The following is a 13155-nucleotide window of genomic DNA, read 5'->3' on the forward strand; positions in this document are numbered from 1 at the left end:
ACCCCCTGATGCTGGCTTTTTCTTTTTTTCTTTTTTTTTTTTTTAAAGATTTTATTTATTTATTTATTTATTTGACAGAGAGAGAGATCACAAGTAGACGGAGAGGCAGGCAGAGAGAAAGGGAAGCAGGCTCCCCGCTGAGCAGAGAGCCCGATGCGGGACTCGATCCCAGGACCCTGAGATCATGACCTGAGCTGAAGGCAGAGGCTTAACCCACTGAGCCACCCAGGCGCCCCTGATGCTGGCTTTTTAAAATGAGTTTCGGGTGGGTGAGGCCCCCGCTGTCTGTGTCAGTAGAGCCTGTGACTCCTGATCTCAGGACGTCATGAGTTCAAGCCCCATGCTGAGCCTAGAGAGTACTTTTTCAAAAAGTACTTTTACTCCTCACTGGTCTGTTGAATCTGTTTCTCGTGGACTTGGTCTCGGCAGAGCTCGTCTCAGCTGTGGCCGGGCTGTGGCCGCCAGACCAGCTCGGCCCCCCTTGTCTGGGCAGGGAAGGACCAGGCTCCGGCACAGGTCTGGTTCTCGCGAGGCTGGGAACGAGGCAGAGCTGCGGTGGGTCCTGGGGGAGTCCGCCCCTCCGCCGCCCTGCTTCTGCAGGGACATCCTCTGCCCTCTCCAGGCCAGGTGCTGCTTCCCTCAAGCCCTACTTTGGTCTCCGGTCCCTAGCGGTCAAGGCCACCCTCCGTCCTGTGTGCGGGTCTGTACGTTGAGGGATGTGTCGCTGATGGAGGTTTCTCACAGGAACGTACCCGGTTTTCTGATTCTTCCCAGCAGAAGCGGGAAGGGGCGTGAACAGCGCATCCTGAGCGCGGCTTGTCAAACGTTGCTGTCCTGGAAGTCTGGGGTGACCCTGACACAATTTCTGCTGCTCCCAGGGGAGCCTGTTGACACTTCTGTGTCGCTGGACCCCCCTACAGTATATGCCTCTTGGGGCTTTTCATTTCTCTGAAGTTTGAGGAAATGAAGTAAAACCACACAAAAAAAGCTCTTAAATGAAAAAATTTTATTCTAAAAATAGATCTCAGTAACAGTGAAATACCAAAAGTTGGTTATTATAATAAAAAGAGAAAAGGAATCTGCTTTAAGTCTCCTGAAAAATAGAAAAGTCTCACTAATATATTGCCAACTCTTATCTGGGGGGGAAATGCTCATTTTTTGAATTACCTAAAGTCCTAGTTTGGATTCTACCAGCTCTTCAAGTGGATACATTCTCAAGGAAGCAAACAGAAGTGCGCACCTGCTGAAGCAAACACACCGAGGACAGGAATTTAGGCTTAGGGCGTGGGGGCCGTGCTCCAGCTTCCCGACAGCGAAGACGGTTTTTAGACCCAAAGGCAGCTGGAAAGGCATTTAATGGCATTTCTTCTAACAGAGTCAGGCCCAGCTTCCAGGTTCTTCTGACAGACCCCAACCCCTGAAGCGGGAAGCACGTAGGAAACAGAAGGACGACTGGAAAGGCCCTCGTGGGACTCCAGATGGAAGCATGTACTCGGGGCGTGAGTGGATTTCACAGTCCCCTCTCTGCAGCCGGGGCCGCCCCGTGCTTCCGTGGCTTCCCGCCACAGCGCGTGCCTCGCAGACCCACCCTGTCCCTCCTGTCTGTGGGCCATGATGCAGAGTAGAAATGGCGCTTTTATATGAAATTCATGGCATTCTTTGAAAGCCAAAAGCTGGTCACAAGTTACATTTAAGCCCCGTTCGGTGTAGACGCAGGATCATTTGGACATCTGAGCTATTTCTGAATTAGCAAAGAAATGCCATTTTAGTGAGTCCAGCCTAGCCTGGTGGTCATTTAGTAGGACTACATACCTTTTTTTTTTGCCAAACTTGACCCTGAGTTTTGGCTGCTGTAATTTAAACCATAAAGCCGAACCCTTAGACCTCCATGGACGGACACTGCTGTCAACAACCCAGCCGGGTGCCCTCCATGGGAGCTGAGGGGCCTTAAGACTCGTAAGTTTCTGTTTTTAAAAACTGAAGACTCTAATCCCAGTACAAAGGTTTTTTTAGTATACTAATTTCCCCAAATCGGAGTAAAATCAGCAGTGCACAAGAATGCAGCATCGTCCTGCTGTAGGGGAGGGGTGCCCTCCCGGGGGTGGGAACGCAGCCGTGAGCCCTGGCAGAAGGGGTGTCGTGAGCTGGTGGGGGGGGGGGAATCCCACTGCGTCACGGGGTCCAGCTACAGAGAGCAGCCCTGCCGTTTCCAGCAGGGACACTGTTGTCACAGCAGCTTTAAACCCTCGGTCAGCACTGCATTTCCCCTGACCTACACCAACCACCCAGAGCGCGGAGGAGGCCGCAGGAGGAACAGGCTCCCCGGCGGGGCCGCGGCCTGTCAATGGGTCTAGTTTTGAGTGGGGGCAGTGCCGTTGGTTTCTAAACCCGAGTACTGAGCTGGAAAAGCTGCAGCTTCCTCTGCTTTCTGCTCCGTGGCGTCGGTGTGAACCTCCCAAAGTCCGAATGGGGAGGAGGTCGTTAGTCATGCCCCAGGGTGACCACGGCTACGCTGCAGGGGAGGACTTGTCTCTGTTTGTCAACATTAACTGCCTGTTCCAGACACACATGTAGAAACCCAAACCCTTTTCGCGATAGGTTGTACAGCAGGTGCATGGCCGTCCTCACAAGTGGGAGGGCTGTTCCCAATCTTCTTTCCATGGCTCCTTACATTTCCTTAAATGATGGCGTCATGTTCGTCACTGTAAGACATGAGAAGTTGAAACTGTTTTGTATTTTCAGATTAATAATTTCAAGCTCTGGGATCAACACTGGCCTTTACAGAAACCTTGCTGACGCATCGCGCCCACCACATGCCGGAGGATCCGGCACACTTCCTCTGGGCCTCTGCTCTGCCCTCCCCAGCCGAGCACCCACGAGCCCTTGAACATTTGCTCCGTGGGAGGTGCGGTGCGAGCGACCCCCGTATCTCCTGCAGGCAGCTGGCAGAGGGCCCGGCTGCACACAGGTGAGCGCTGCTCTCCGCGGGCCCAGCACCACCGGCTTCTGCCCCGGACAGACCACACCGCAGTGCATGAGAACCTCCCAGCTTCGGAGCCGCTCCTGCCGTTGCACCCCGCAGACTAGCGCGCCCCCGAACTTCAGAGCAGCGTGTCTGCCCCGTCCGCGTTCTTCCCGGGGCCTGCAGGGCAGAGTGTGTGGAGAGCACAGGGTGCCGCAGGGGCCACCCCGGGCAGGACTGGAGCGCAGAGAAGCTGAAGGGACCTGGTTCAGCGCTCTGTAGCCTCCCCTCCATCAATAAACAGCAGTGCTGGAAAACACGAGTGGCCCTGGATTTACTCAGAATGTACCTTGTTCTAACTAGGGAAATTCATCAAGAGCATGAGATCAATTCCTCTGGAAACACAGAGGTATCCAACACGCTCAGTCCAGTCTGTTTCTTCCAGCTGTGCAGGCAAAATGCACCGAGTTTGCCAAAGCCTCGTGTCTCTTGGTTCAGTGGTCAACCTGGGAGGCCCTTTCTTACTCTCCTCGGTCCTGGGAACTCAAGATGCGTGCCGCGTCTCCAGGGCACCTGGTGTCAGGTGACCCACTGTCTGTCTTCGTCCCGTCAGTTCCACACCCAGCAGAAGCGCAGCGTCCTCCGCCTGTGTGTCCTCGGAGGTCTGTGCTAACAATCAGTTGCTGCACCCCAGTAAGAATCAGCCCAGAAAGGACTTCTGAGAACTAGAGTAGCGAAGAGGTGACCCCCCTCACAGCTCCAGGCCTACGGAAGGGGCACGTGCCGTCCCCCGAGGGGGCCTTGCTGGTCAGGTGACATCTGCTCACTCGCTATACTGAGTTACCGGAGAGAACGACAGTTAGGATTTCTTTCAAACCCTGTTTCTAGTGGGGCCGCGTCTCCGTGCCGCGGACGAGCAGACGTGCTCAGCACAGCCGGTCCGACGCCTCCGGGCCCAAGGGGCGAGGGGCGTGACTACCTCTTCCCTGGCGTGGGCACGGGTGTCCATTTGTACATGCAAGTCGCCAATGCCCTTTGGGCACAGGATTACTCGGAACGTGACTGCTAGCCCCGGGGCCCTTCTCTGGCATTTGGCCGTGGTATTTAAGGAAACAGAGAAACATGTTCTGGCCAAGACTCACATGGTTCTGTAGCGAATGCCTCGTCTCGAATAGTACGTCCTGCACCCGACATAGAGAAGCGACAGGACTCCCAGCGTCAACACAATACCGCCCAGGAAGCTGCCAATGTCGAACTTTGATCCTGGGTTTCCGGTGGAATTCACAGTTGGTGTGACTGGAAGAAAACAAAAGACAGGCGTTAGGAGCCTTTAAACAACATTGTTAAACTGCCATCGTGAACTTCTAAGAAAAGCCGAAAGCCTGCTTTGCGCTGGGTGCCGGCTGGGCTCCGGGTGCCTCCAGCGGGTACAGCATCTCCCCCGGCCCCGCCCATCCCTGCATCTGAGGGTTTTTGTGCTCCTGGACCCCCACCTTCCACCACAGCCCCTGAGGCAGTCCCAGGTGGGGAACTGGGTTCCTTATTGGTGCCCGTAAGAGTCTGCCTAAACCACGGGCTCCACAGCGGTGATCCTGTGGCTGGATCCAGCCTCCGTGGTTCTGACCAGAACTTCTCCTGCATAAACTGGGGACTTAACTATTTCGGCTTTATCACATCACAGGCCCTTGAGACGGAGCAGCTGACTTGAGAATGTAGACTAGCAAGAACGCTGCGGAATGGAGGCCAGAAAGCCCAAGGCATGTGCTGGTAAATGCCACACTCTGCGTCCGTGAAGGTCAAGGTTTAGGTTCTGAATTCATGGTTTCCCAGGCGTTTGAGACAAACGCAAAGCATGAACAGTGCCAGCTGACTGCAGGGCCTGCCCCGGGATGACCTGGAGGGCCCGACGGCGGAGCTGAGCTGGAAGCACGGGAACTGGCGGGGCCGTAGAGCCTGGCGCCGCTGCTACCTGCTTCTGCTCTGTATCGAGGGACACGGAGGGCCAGACAGGACACGTTTTCAAATCACATGACTGTTCCCTGCTAGGATGTGTCCCCCCACCGTTCGTCATGCAGCCTGGTGAAGTCGGAAACTCCTCATCCATGGGGATGGGCCCAGCAGGACTGAAGCCACCAACGTCTACAACAGGACAGCCCTGTCCGCACTTGCTCTTCGCAGGAGCGTGGATGACAGGAACGTGGCACGGGACCGCCACGCTCAGCAGACATGGGGGCGCTTTGATACGTACACGTCACGGAGGAAGAAATGGACGTGACCGAACTGTTGTGGGCTGGGGTGGTCACTGAGGCCGGCGTCGTCTGGGTTGTGTTCTGGGAAACTGAGCCGGTGTGAGTCCTGTTGGTGGAGTCCACAGGTGTGGTGATTCGAGCTGTTGCTGTGGATGTCAAGGCTGTGACTGCCTCTGTCTTGGCGACTGAAGACCGTGGCGTCGTCGATGGTCTTGTGGTACTGGTGGGCTGGCTTGTGTGGTTGGAGGTCACAGTGGTGACATTTTCTGCAAGACGACGGTGAGATGTTAGCTGTGGTGCAGAGGCTCAGGGAATCAGGACCCATGTCGTGGAGGACCCAGCTGCACAGAGACACCGAGTCCCCCCACCTCCCCAAAGCCAGCAGGTGCAACGGCCCAGTGTCGCAGGTGGGAAGGGACCCTGCGGGGTCCCAGCCTGCGCTGCCACGAAGCTGGGAGCTCAGAGACAGTTAATAATACAGAGGACTGCGTTCCTACAAGATAAGGACCGTGTTGTAACCATCTGTCAGAACCTCTTCCCGCCGTCCTGCCACAAGTAGCAGGCAAGCGGACGGACGGATGGAAGGGTGTTCATGGCGCGGATTCTGCACCACCTCCTTCCCTGGCGCTTCGGGCGAGCGAGCGTGAGCTGCGTGTTAAGCCCCTGCACGGGCTGTGGCGGGGAAGGTCAGGGCTACTTCGCGCCGTGCGCCGGGACGTCACCTGCTGGTGGCCAGTGCAGCAGCTTGGAGATCTTCTCCCTCAGCCTCTGGAAGCTTCACGACTCTGAACACCTGAACCAGTGCCTGTGCTCACACCTGACGTGCGGGTTTTCATGAAAAGGGCCTGTCACTACTCCCCGGAATACCTAAGAAAACTCCTCGTTTCCCATTTGGAAAACGGCTTCCTCCTGGCCCTGTGTGTACGTTGGAGCGAGGCCGTGCCCGAAAGCCAGCTCGTTCCGCACGGAACCTTCCCCGGAGCGTCACGGCCTCCGCGTCGCAGCCACAGGCGCTTCCGGCCCTGGACTTGGGCTGTGCGGGTGGCTTATTTGTCTCCGCTTTTACTTTTCAGATTTCTAGTACGTTTTCTTAGCTTTGGGTCCCTACTGTGTGGTGTCATCCACAGAGTATTATCTAGCTTTTTACAAAGGCCAAAAGAATGCTTCTGTACTGTAGTTATCGCACGGAGAGGACACAAATGACAGAACCTGAACTCTGAATGCGCGCTCTAGAGAGACTACGCTTCATGTCGGCAACCTCCCCGCTTTTCACACGTGCGCGCCGGTGCGGTGGGACAACACGGAAGCCATGTGGTGTGGACACGGCATCTTCAGGACGATCTCTGCACAGTGAAACGACATGGCTGCTTTTGGATGCAGCGCACGAGCACACACACACACACACGCGTGCGCGCGCAGACAGGCCCCCGCTCTCTGCAGGGAGACGTTCTTCAGAGATACCGGACAGAGGCACGGGGATAGAAGCAGGAGCTGCGGTAGGTTTACCCAAATAAGGAGAACCCGAGTGCGTTGGAGAGACAAGCTCAGCTTCCCATACATTGAGAAAAGAGGCAGGCAAGTTGGGTACTAAACCACGTCACGACGTGTGGCCGCGTGAACCGATCGGGAAACTCCCGCCGCGGTCAGCGCTCAGGCCCACGGAAGCGACACGCTCGCCTGGGGTACGAGTGCCCGCCCGTCCCTCCCGGGAGGCCCCACGCACTGCAGGTAGGGGAGGCAGGTGCAGGGAGCGTCAGCAGGCACAGAGCGAGGCGTGGTGCGGCCAGCGCTGTACCGTGTCTGAGGCTGCTCGATTCCTACGTCCAAAATTAAAATTCCAAAAGGGAGACCAGCTGTATCCATTAACACAGAAACATAACTAAGGTGTTTAAATAAGGTATCAGGTACCCGGGATGGTCTGTCTGTCCCAGTGCCGCGTGGGACACAGCTGAGCGGGGCTTGGAGCCCCGCACCCCTGCTCTTGCCCGAGGCCGTGCCTGTGCTGCTGTTTGCATACACTCTCCCCCAGGTAGTCCGCGCCCCCGCTAATGACAAAAAGGGCACGGATCACAGTCACAAGGGCATCAGTAAGAACGGTCATTTCCGTCTCCTGCTGCTCAAAAGCGGCCGAGCCTCTCCTCCTGGCGCTTCTCACCGCGTGTGGTACAGGACGCACTCTCGGCACCCCCGGCCTGCACACGCACAGACGATGCTAGGAGCGCGCGGTCCAGGCTCTGAACAGCGCACTTGCGTTGTTCCACTTTCATTTCCCTTCTCATCAAATGTCTGTTTCCCATTTTTTGGACCTCTTCGTTGTATTATTTAATAAAAATTAATGCATACTGTTGAGAGAGAGAGAGAGATGCCAATGTAGGGGGGAGTGGGAAGGGGGGGGAAGGAGGGAGAGAATCCCAAGCAGACGTCCTGCTCCGTGTGTAGCCTGTCACAGGACTCGATCCCAGGACCCTGAGATCTTGACCTGAGCTGAAATCAAGAGTCAAAAGCTTAACCCAACTGAGCCACCTACGCACCCCCCACCCCAATTATTGTATCTTCCTTTGCTTTTCAACAGATTTGGCAGGTCACCAACTGCACGACCTCCTGTTGCATTTTCACTGAACTGCACACAGGCCAGTGGGACTCGCTGGACCCGTCCAGCCACCAACCAGAGGGCAGGTCCCAGATCCCCATAGGACCCTCCGTGCCTTCCCCTCGCAGGTCCCCATCTCCGTGCTTCGCTCCTACTCCTTCCTGGGCCCGTGGTGCTCCCTCAGCCTCGTAAAGCTTCTGCTCCAGTTCAAGGCCCATCCCAGGCAGCGTGCTGACCACACGGGAAATGCACGAACGGGCCGCTGACAAGATGCGGATTATGAGATGGTAAGAAAGCAGCCCCAAGCTGCGCGTTCGCAGGAGACCCGAACTTGACCAGTGCGGACAGTGAAAGCACAGAGGTTACCACAAGCCAGTAACCGAGCGGGGAACAGGCAGAAGTTCCGGCTCCATGTGGCCACCCAGCAGAGCCCGTCACCACCTCCGGCGCACACCAAATCCGCATGGACCCACGGAACGACTTCCTCTGGAAAACCCCACAACTAGGTGACCAACTCCTCCACGTGGAGCAGAGACGAGCCGCGGGGCACCAGGTGGGAGAGGCTGAGACCCGAGCTTGCTGTGCCTCCCCTCCCCGCCTGGCACAGTGAGCCCCGTCCCAAGAGAACTCGCAACCTGCTCCCCGAGCCCCACATCCGGTGCCCCACCCTGCACACCTGCCCGGGAAGCTGAGCCCAGAGGCCCTCTGGCCTTGAAAACCAGCCGGGCTCAGGCCCACCACACCCTCAGACACCTTTAAGGGGTTCACTTACTCAGTGTCGCTGGCCCAGGGACAAGCACGGAGGCAGCCGGGTGACAGATGCCCAGACTTTATGTCAAAGAGGCTCACCTGCTCATCCTCCAGTGTCGGCCCGAATGGCAGGCACGGACTTCCACACACATCGGGGGGCCTGATGGGTCCTCTCTGGGGTGGAGATGGTCTCGCCCTCTGCCTCACTCCAGCCCCCCACTATCTCCAGGACAAGAGCCTGCGGCCCGCCGCCCCCCTTTGCTGGCCTGGCTCTGGTGGCCGTGGTCTGCATTCCTGGGTCCCACGGACTGTAACGCCTGGGAAGGCAGTTCCAGGCCAAATGCCTCCCCAGGGCACTGGACACACAGCAGACTGAAACACAATCATCCTTCCGTGAAAGCAGCCCATTCCCTCGGGCTCCGGCACCTTCATGCTCTGCCTGCCCCCTCCAGGTCACTGGCGTCTCATGGAAAGGAGCTTGAACACTTGCCTGGCCGCTGCATTTTTTAAAGCACTGTGCAGCGGACGCCTCCAGCTCGCCTGGCTGGCGGCCAGCAGGACATGTGTGTCAGTCCCCGTGTGTCTGGCCTGCTTCCAGTGCTGCTGCCTGAGCACATGGCTTACAATCAGCCTGAGCCTCGGTTCTGGGACTGTCCTCCCACGGGCAGGGCCTGGCGCAGCCTCGGCTCCTGGGAGCCATGAGAAATAAAAGGATGCCTCATGATTGCAAAGTTCGGAAAGACGAGCTAGGGTAGGACTGAGTGGTAAGGTTCATCCGCTACCGAAGCCACCCCTTCAAGAATGAGAGACACCTGCTTCATCTGTGTGAGCTAACAGGTAATGAAGAAATAGGAACACAGTCCAAAGTAAACCACAAAAACCTCAGAAAAAGTTCTTAATGAAATGGAAATAATTTACCTGATAAAGAGTTATAAATAATGGTCAAATGGAGGAACACAGTGGGAACTTCGACGGAGAAAGAAAACAAAGTCCCACGGAGAAGCCACATTGCTGAAGAACACAGCAGCTGGTTGGAAAAGCACCAGAGGGGCCCCACAGCCAGCTGGTTTCCACAGAAGAAAAGATGAACAGAACTCACCCAGTCACAGAAGCAAAAGGATAAAAGATTGAATAAAAGTGAAGACAACTTAAGGGACTTACAGGGCAAGGTCAAGCAAAGCAATATATCCACATTACAGGAGCCCCAGAAGAAAGAAAGAGAGGAGCAAAAAATCTGAAGAAATCGTGGCTGAAAAGTTTCCTAACCTGGGGAAGGACACAGATATCCAGGTCCAGGACGCACACAAAGTTCCAAATAAAAGGAAACCACAGAGATCCACGCCAAGAAACATCCCAATTAAAACATGAAGCATTAGATAAAGGAGAGAATCTTAAAGGCACCAGGAGAAAAACCACTGGTTATGCACAAGGGAAGCCGCACAAGATGGTCAGATTTTCCAGCAGATGCTCTATGGGCCGGAAGAGAGTGGCAAAACACGTTCTAAGCGTGCAGAGAAAAAACTTCCAACCAAGAATACGCGATCTGGCAAAGCTGTCATTTGTTAATGAAGAATTTTCCAGAAAAGCAAAAGCTCAAGTCGTTCGTCCCAATCAGACCAGACTTACAAGAAACGTTAACAGGACTTTTAAAGCCAAAACAAAAAGGTGCTGGTTAGTAACAGGAAAACACATGGAAGAATAAAGGGACAGTTGAGACGGAGCTACTGTTGCGAAGGTGGTGGGTTCGTGGCTCACAAAGCCACACAAGGTTAAAAGTCAAAAGCACTAAAAGCAGGACCACGGTAGCAAATCAAGGGACATACAGTATGAAAGACGTAATGTGACAAAGTCCTAACACCTGGGGGAGGGAGAAGAGACGTAGGTGACCGTCCACTGAAGGAGGCCTCTGTAACTGGGAGCGGTTCTCCCGCATCCCAGTCGCCGCAGCAGCAGAGTGAGGCCCTGCGGGAGAAGCGCAGGCGGGACGGGAAAGGTCGACGCACACGGTAGGAGAAGCACAGGCCGAAGGAAGACCGGGAGAAGGGAACAGAGGCACAGCACAGCGGCCGGGAGAGAACAGAAAACGGCAGTGAGGACATTCCTGCCAATAATTACTCTACGTGCAAGCGGACTAAATTCTACAGAAGAAAGCACAGCGTAACGGATAAGTAACGAGTCATGGATGCATCTGTGCACGGCCTGCAAGACTTCAGCCCCAGAATGGACAGAAAAGAGCCCAGGCAGATGGAGGACCCGAGAAGGCTGCGGGAGCTGTACTTCCATCAGACAAAAGAGAGTTTGTTGCATTTTTTTTTAAAGTAGGCTCCATATCCAGTGTGGGGCTTAAACTCATGACCCTGAGATGAAGAGTCACATTCTCTACCAACTGAGCCAGCCAGGTGCCCCCAAAATAGACTTTAAAACATACAGTGAAATAAGACACAAAAAGGGCATTAAATAAAGAGGTCAATCCAGCAAGAGCATAAAACGTTTGTATATATTTATGCATCCAACACAGAGAACTGAAGTGTATAAAGCAAATATTAATATATCAAAAGGGAGAAACAGAAAACAATAATAGCAGGGTCTTTAAAACCATATTCGCATGAAGCTCGATTGCCAGAGGGGCACCTGGGTGGCTCGGCTGAGCGCCAGACTCTTGGTTTCGGCTCAGATGATGATCTCCAGGTTATTTATGGGATTGAGCCCTGCACTGGGCTCTGTGCTTAGTGGGGAGTCTACTGGAGATTCTCTTTCTCTCTCTCCCTCTCAGTCTCCCCTCTTTGCTCTAAGATAAATAACTAAATCTTTAAAAAAAAAAAAAAAGGTCTTTAGAAAAGTAAAAAAAAACAATACTGACCTTAAACAATACATTAGACCAGACATACATTCCATCAGTTATTTCAGTGGTATCTGTGTATCAGATATCAAATATATATGTATTTGTTGGTATAATCACAGACATGCATAGAACATTCCATCCTAAAGCAACAGAATACACATTATTCTCAAGTGCACATGGGATATTCTCTAGAATATATATTATCTTGCCACAAAACTAGTCTTACTAAATTAGAAAAAAAAATACCAAGTATATTTTCTAACCACAATGGTATGAAATGAAAAATCAACTAAGAGAATTAAACTAGAAATTCATGAATATGCAAAGTTTAAACATGCTGTTTAACAACCAGTGGTTCAAAGAAAAAACCAAAAAGGGAAATCAAAATATACTTTGAGCCTTGAGATGAATGCAAGTACAACACACCACAACTCACAGGAATCAGCAAAAACAGCTCTAGGAGAAAAGTTGACAGAGATAAATGTCTACCTCAAGAGACAAGAAAGATCTCAAACAACCGCACTTTATACCTCAAGCAACTAGAGAAAAGACAAAGCCCAAAGTTGGTAGAAGAAAGGAAACAACAACGATCACAGTGGAAATAAAAATGAAAGAGACTGAAAATATCAATGAAATAAATGTTCCTTTGAAGAGATGATCCAAATGGACAAACCTTTAGCTAGAATCCCTGAGGAGAAAAGGACTGAAACAGAATCAGAAATCACAGAGATGTTACAGTGGTCACCACAGAATTACAAGGGACCACAAGAAACTACCAGGAGCGACCATATGCCGACAAACCGGACAACCTACAAGAATGGATAAACTCCTAAAAACACAACTTTCCAAACTGACTCAGGAATAAGGGATCTGAACAGATCAGACCTGTCGCTACTGAGGAGACTGAGTCAGTAAACGAAAACCTCCAATGAACCGAAGTCTAGGACCAGACGTCTGCGCTGGTGAGTTCCGTTCGTAACAACCATCTTCCTCCAGCTCTTTTAGAAACACACGGGAAGGGAACACTTGTAAACACATTTCACCAGGCCAGCGTTACCCTGATCAACAAACTGGATCAGGATGTCACAAGCAAAGAAATGTAACCCCCAACGTCCTTGATGAACACAGGTGCAAACATTCCCAACCAAGTGATAACAGACCATATCCATCGATCTGCCAAAAGGATCCTGCATCATCATCAAGTGGGATTTATGCCAGGAAGGCAAAGATCGCTCAGCATCTCTAAATCCATGTCATCCACCACACGAACAAAATCAGAGTTAGGAATCTTATGATCATCCCAACAAATGCAGAAAACGCACCTGATAAAAGTCAACATCAGTTCACAATAAAAACTCCCAACAAAGTAGCTATAGAGGGGATGTACCTCAGCATAATGGAGGCCTCATGGGACAGACACAGAGCAAACATCATCTCAATGGGGAAGAACCGAAAATTTTTCCTATAGGCTCAGGAGCAAGACAGGGACACCCCTCTTGCCACCTCCCTTCAACACGGCATTAGCAGGCCTAGCAAGAGCAGTTAGGCAAGAAAAATGAAAGGCAAATTGGAAAGGAAAAAGCAAAACTGTCACCATCTGCAGATGACATGGTACTTACATTTGGAAAGCCCTAAAGATCCCACCAAAGTAACCGACGGAATAAATGGATTCAGTTAAGTTGCAGAAAACAGACATCAGTATACAAAACTGTGTTATCCTTCTGAACACTCGTAAGGAGCCTGCAGAGTGCAGAGCTGAGAA

At 52.9% G+C, this 13155-nt stretch overlaps 1 protein-coding gene across 1 annotated transcript in view; it reads right to left on the reverse strand.

The window, feature by feature from the left end:
* Positions 1-989: 989 nt before the first annotated feature.
* Positions 990-13155, reverse strand: part of TMEM123 (transmembrane protein 123) — a 48531-nt gene continuing 36365 nt past the window's right edge. The window contains 3 exon segments of the mRNA XM_047691077.1: positions 990-2702; positions 4105-4258; positions 5211-5477. Coding sequence (XP_047547033.1) covers positions 2678-2702; positions 4105-4258; positions 5211-5477 — 446 coding nt within the window. The 3' untranslated portion in view covers positions 990-2677.

The sequence above is a fragment of the Lutra lutra genome, chromosome 10 (genome assembly GCF_902655055.1).
Source record: "Lutra lutra chromosome 10, mLutLut1.2, whole genome shotgun sequence".
Lineage (NCBI taxonomy): Eukaryota > Metazoa > Chordata > Mammalia > Carnivora > Mustelidae > Lutra > Lutra lutra.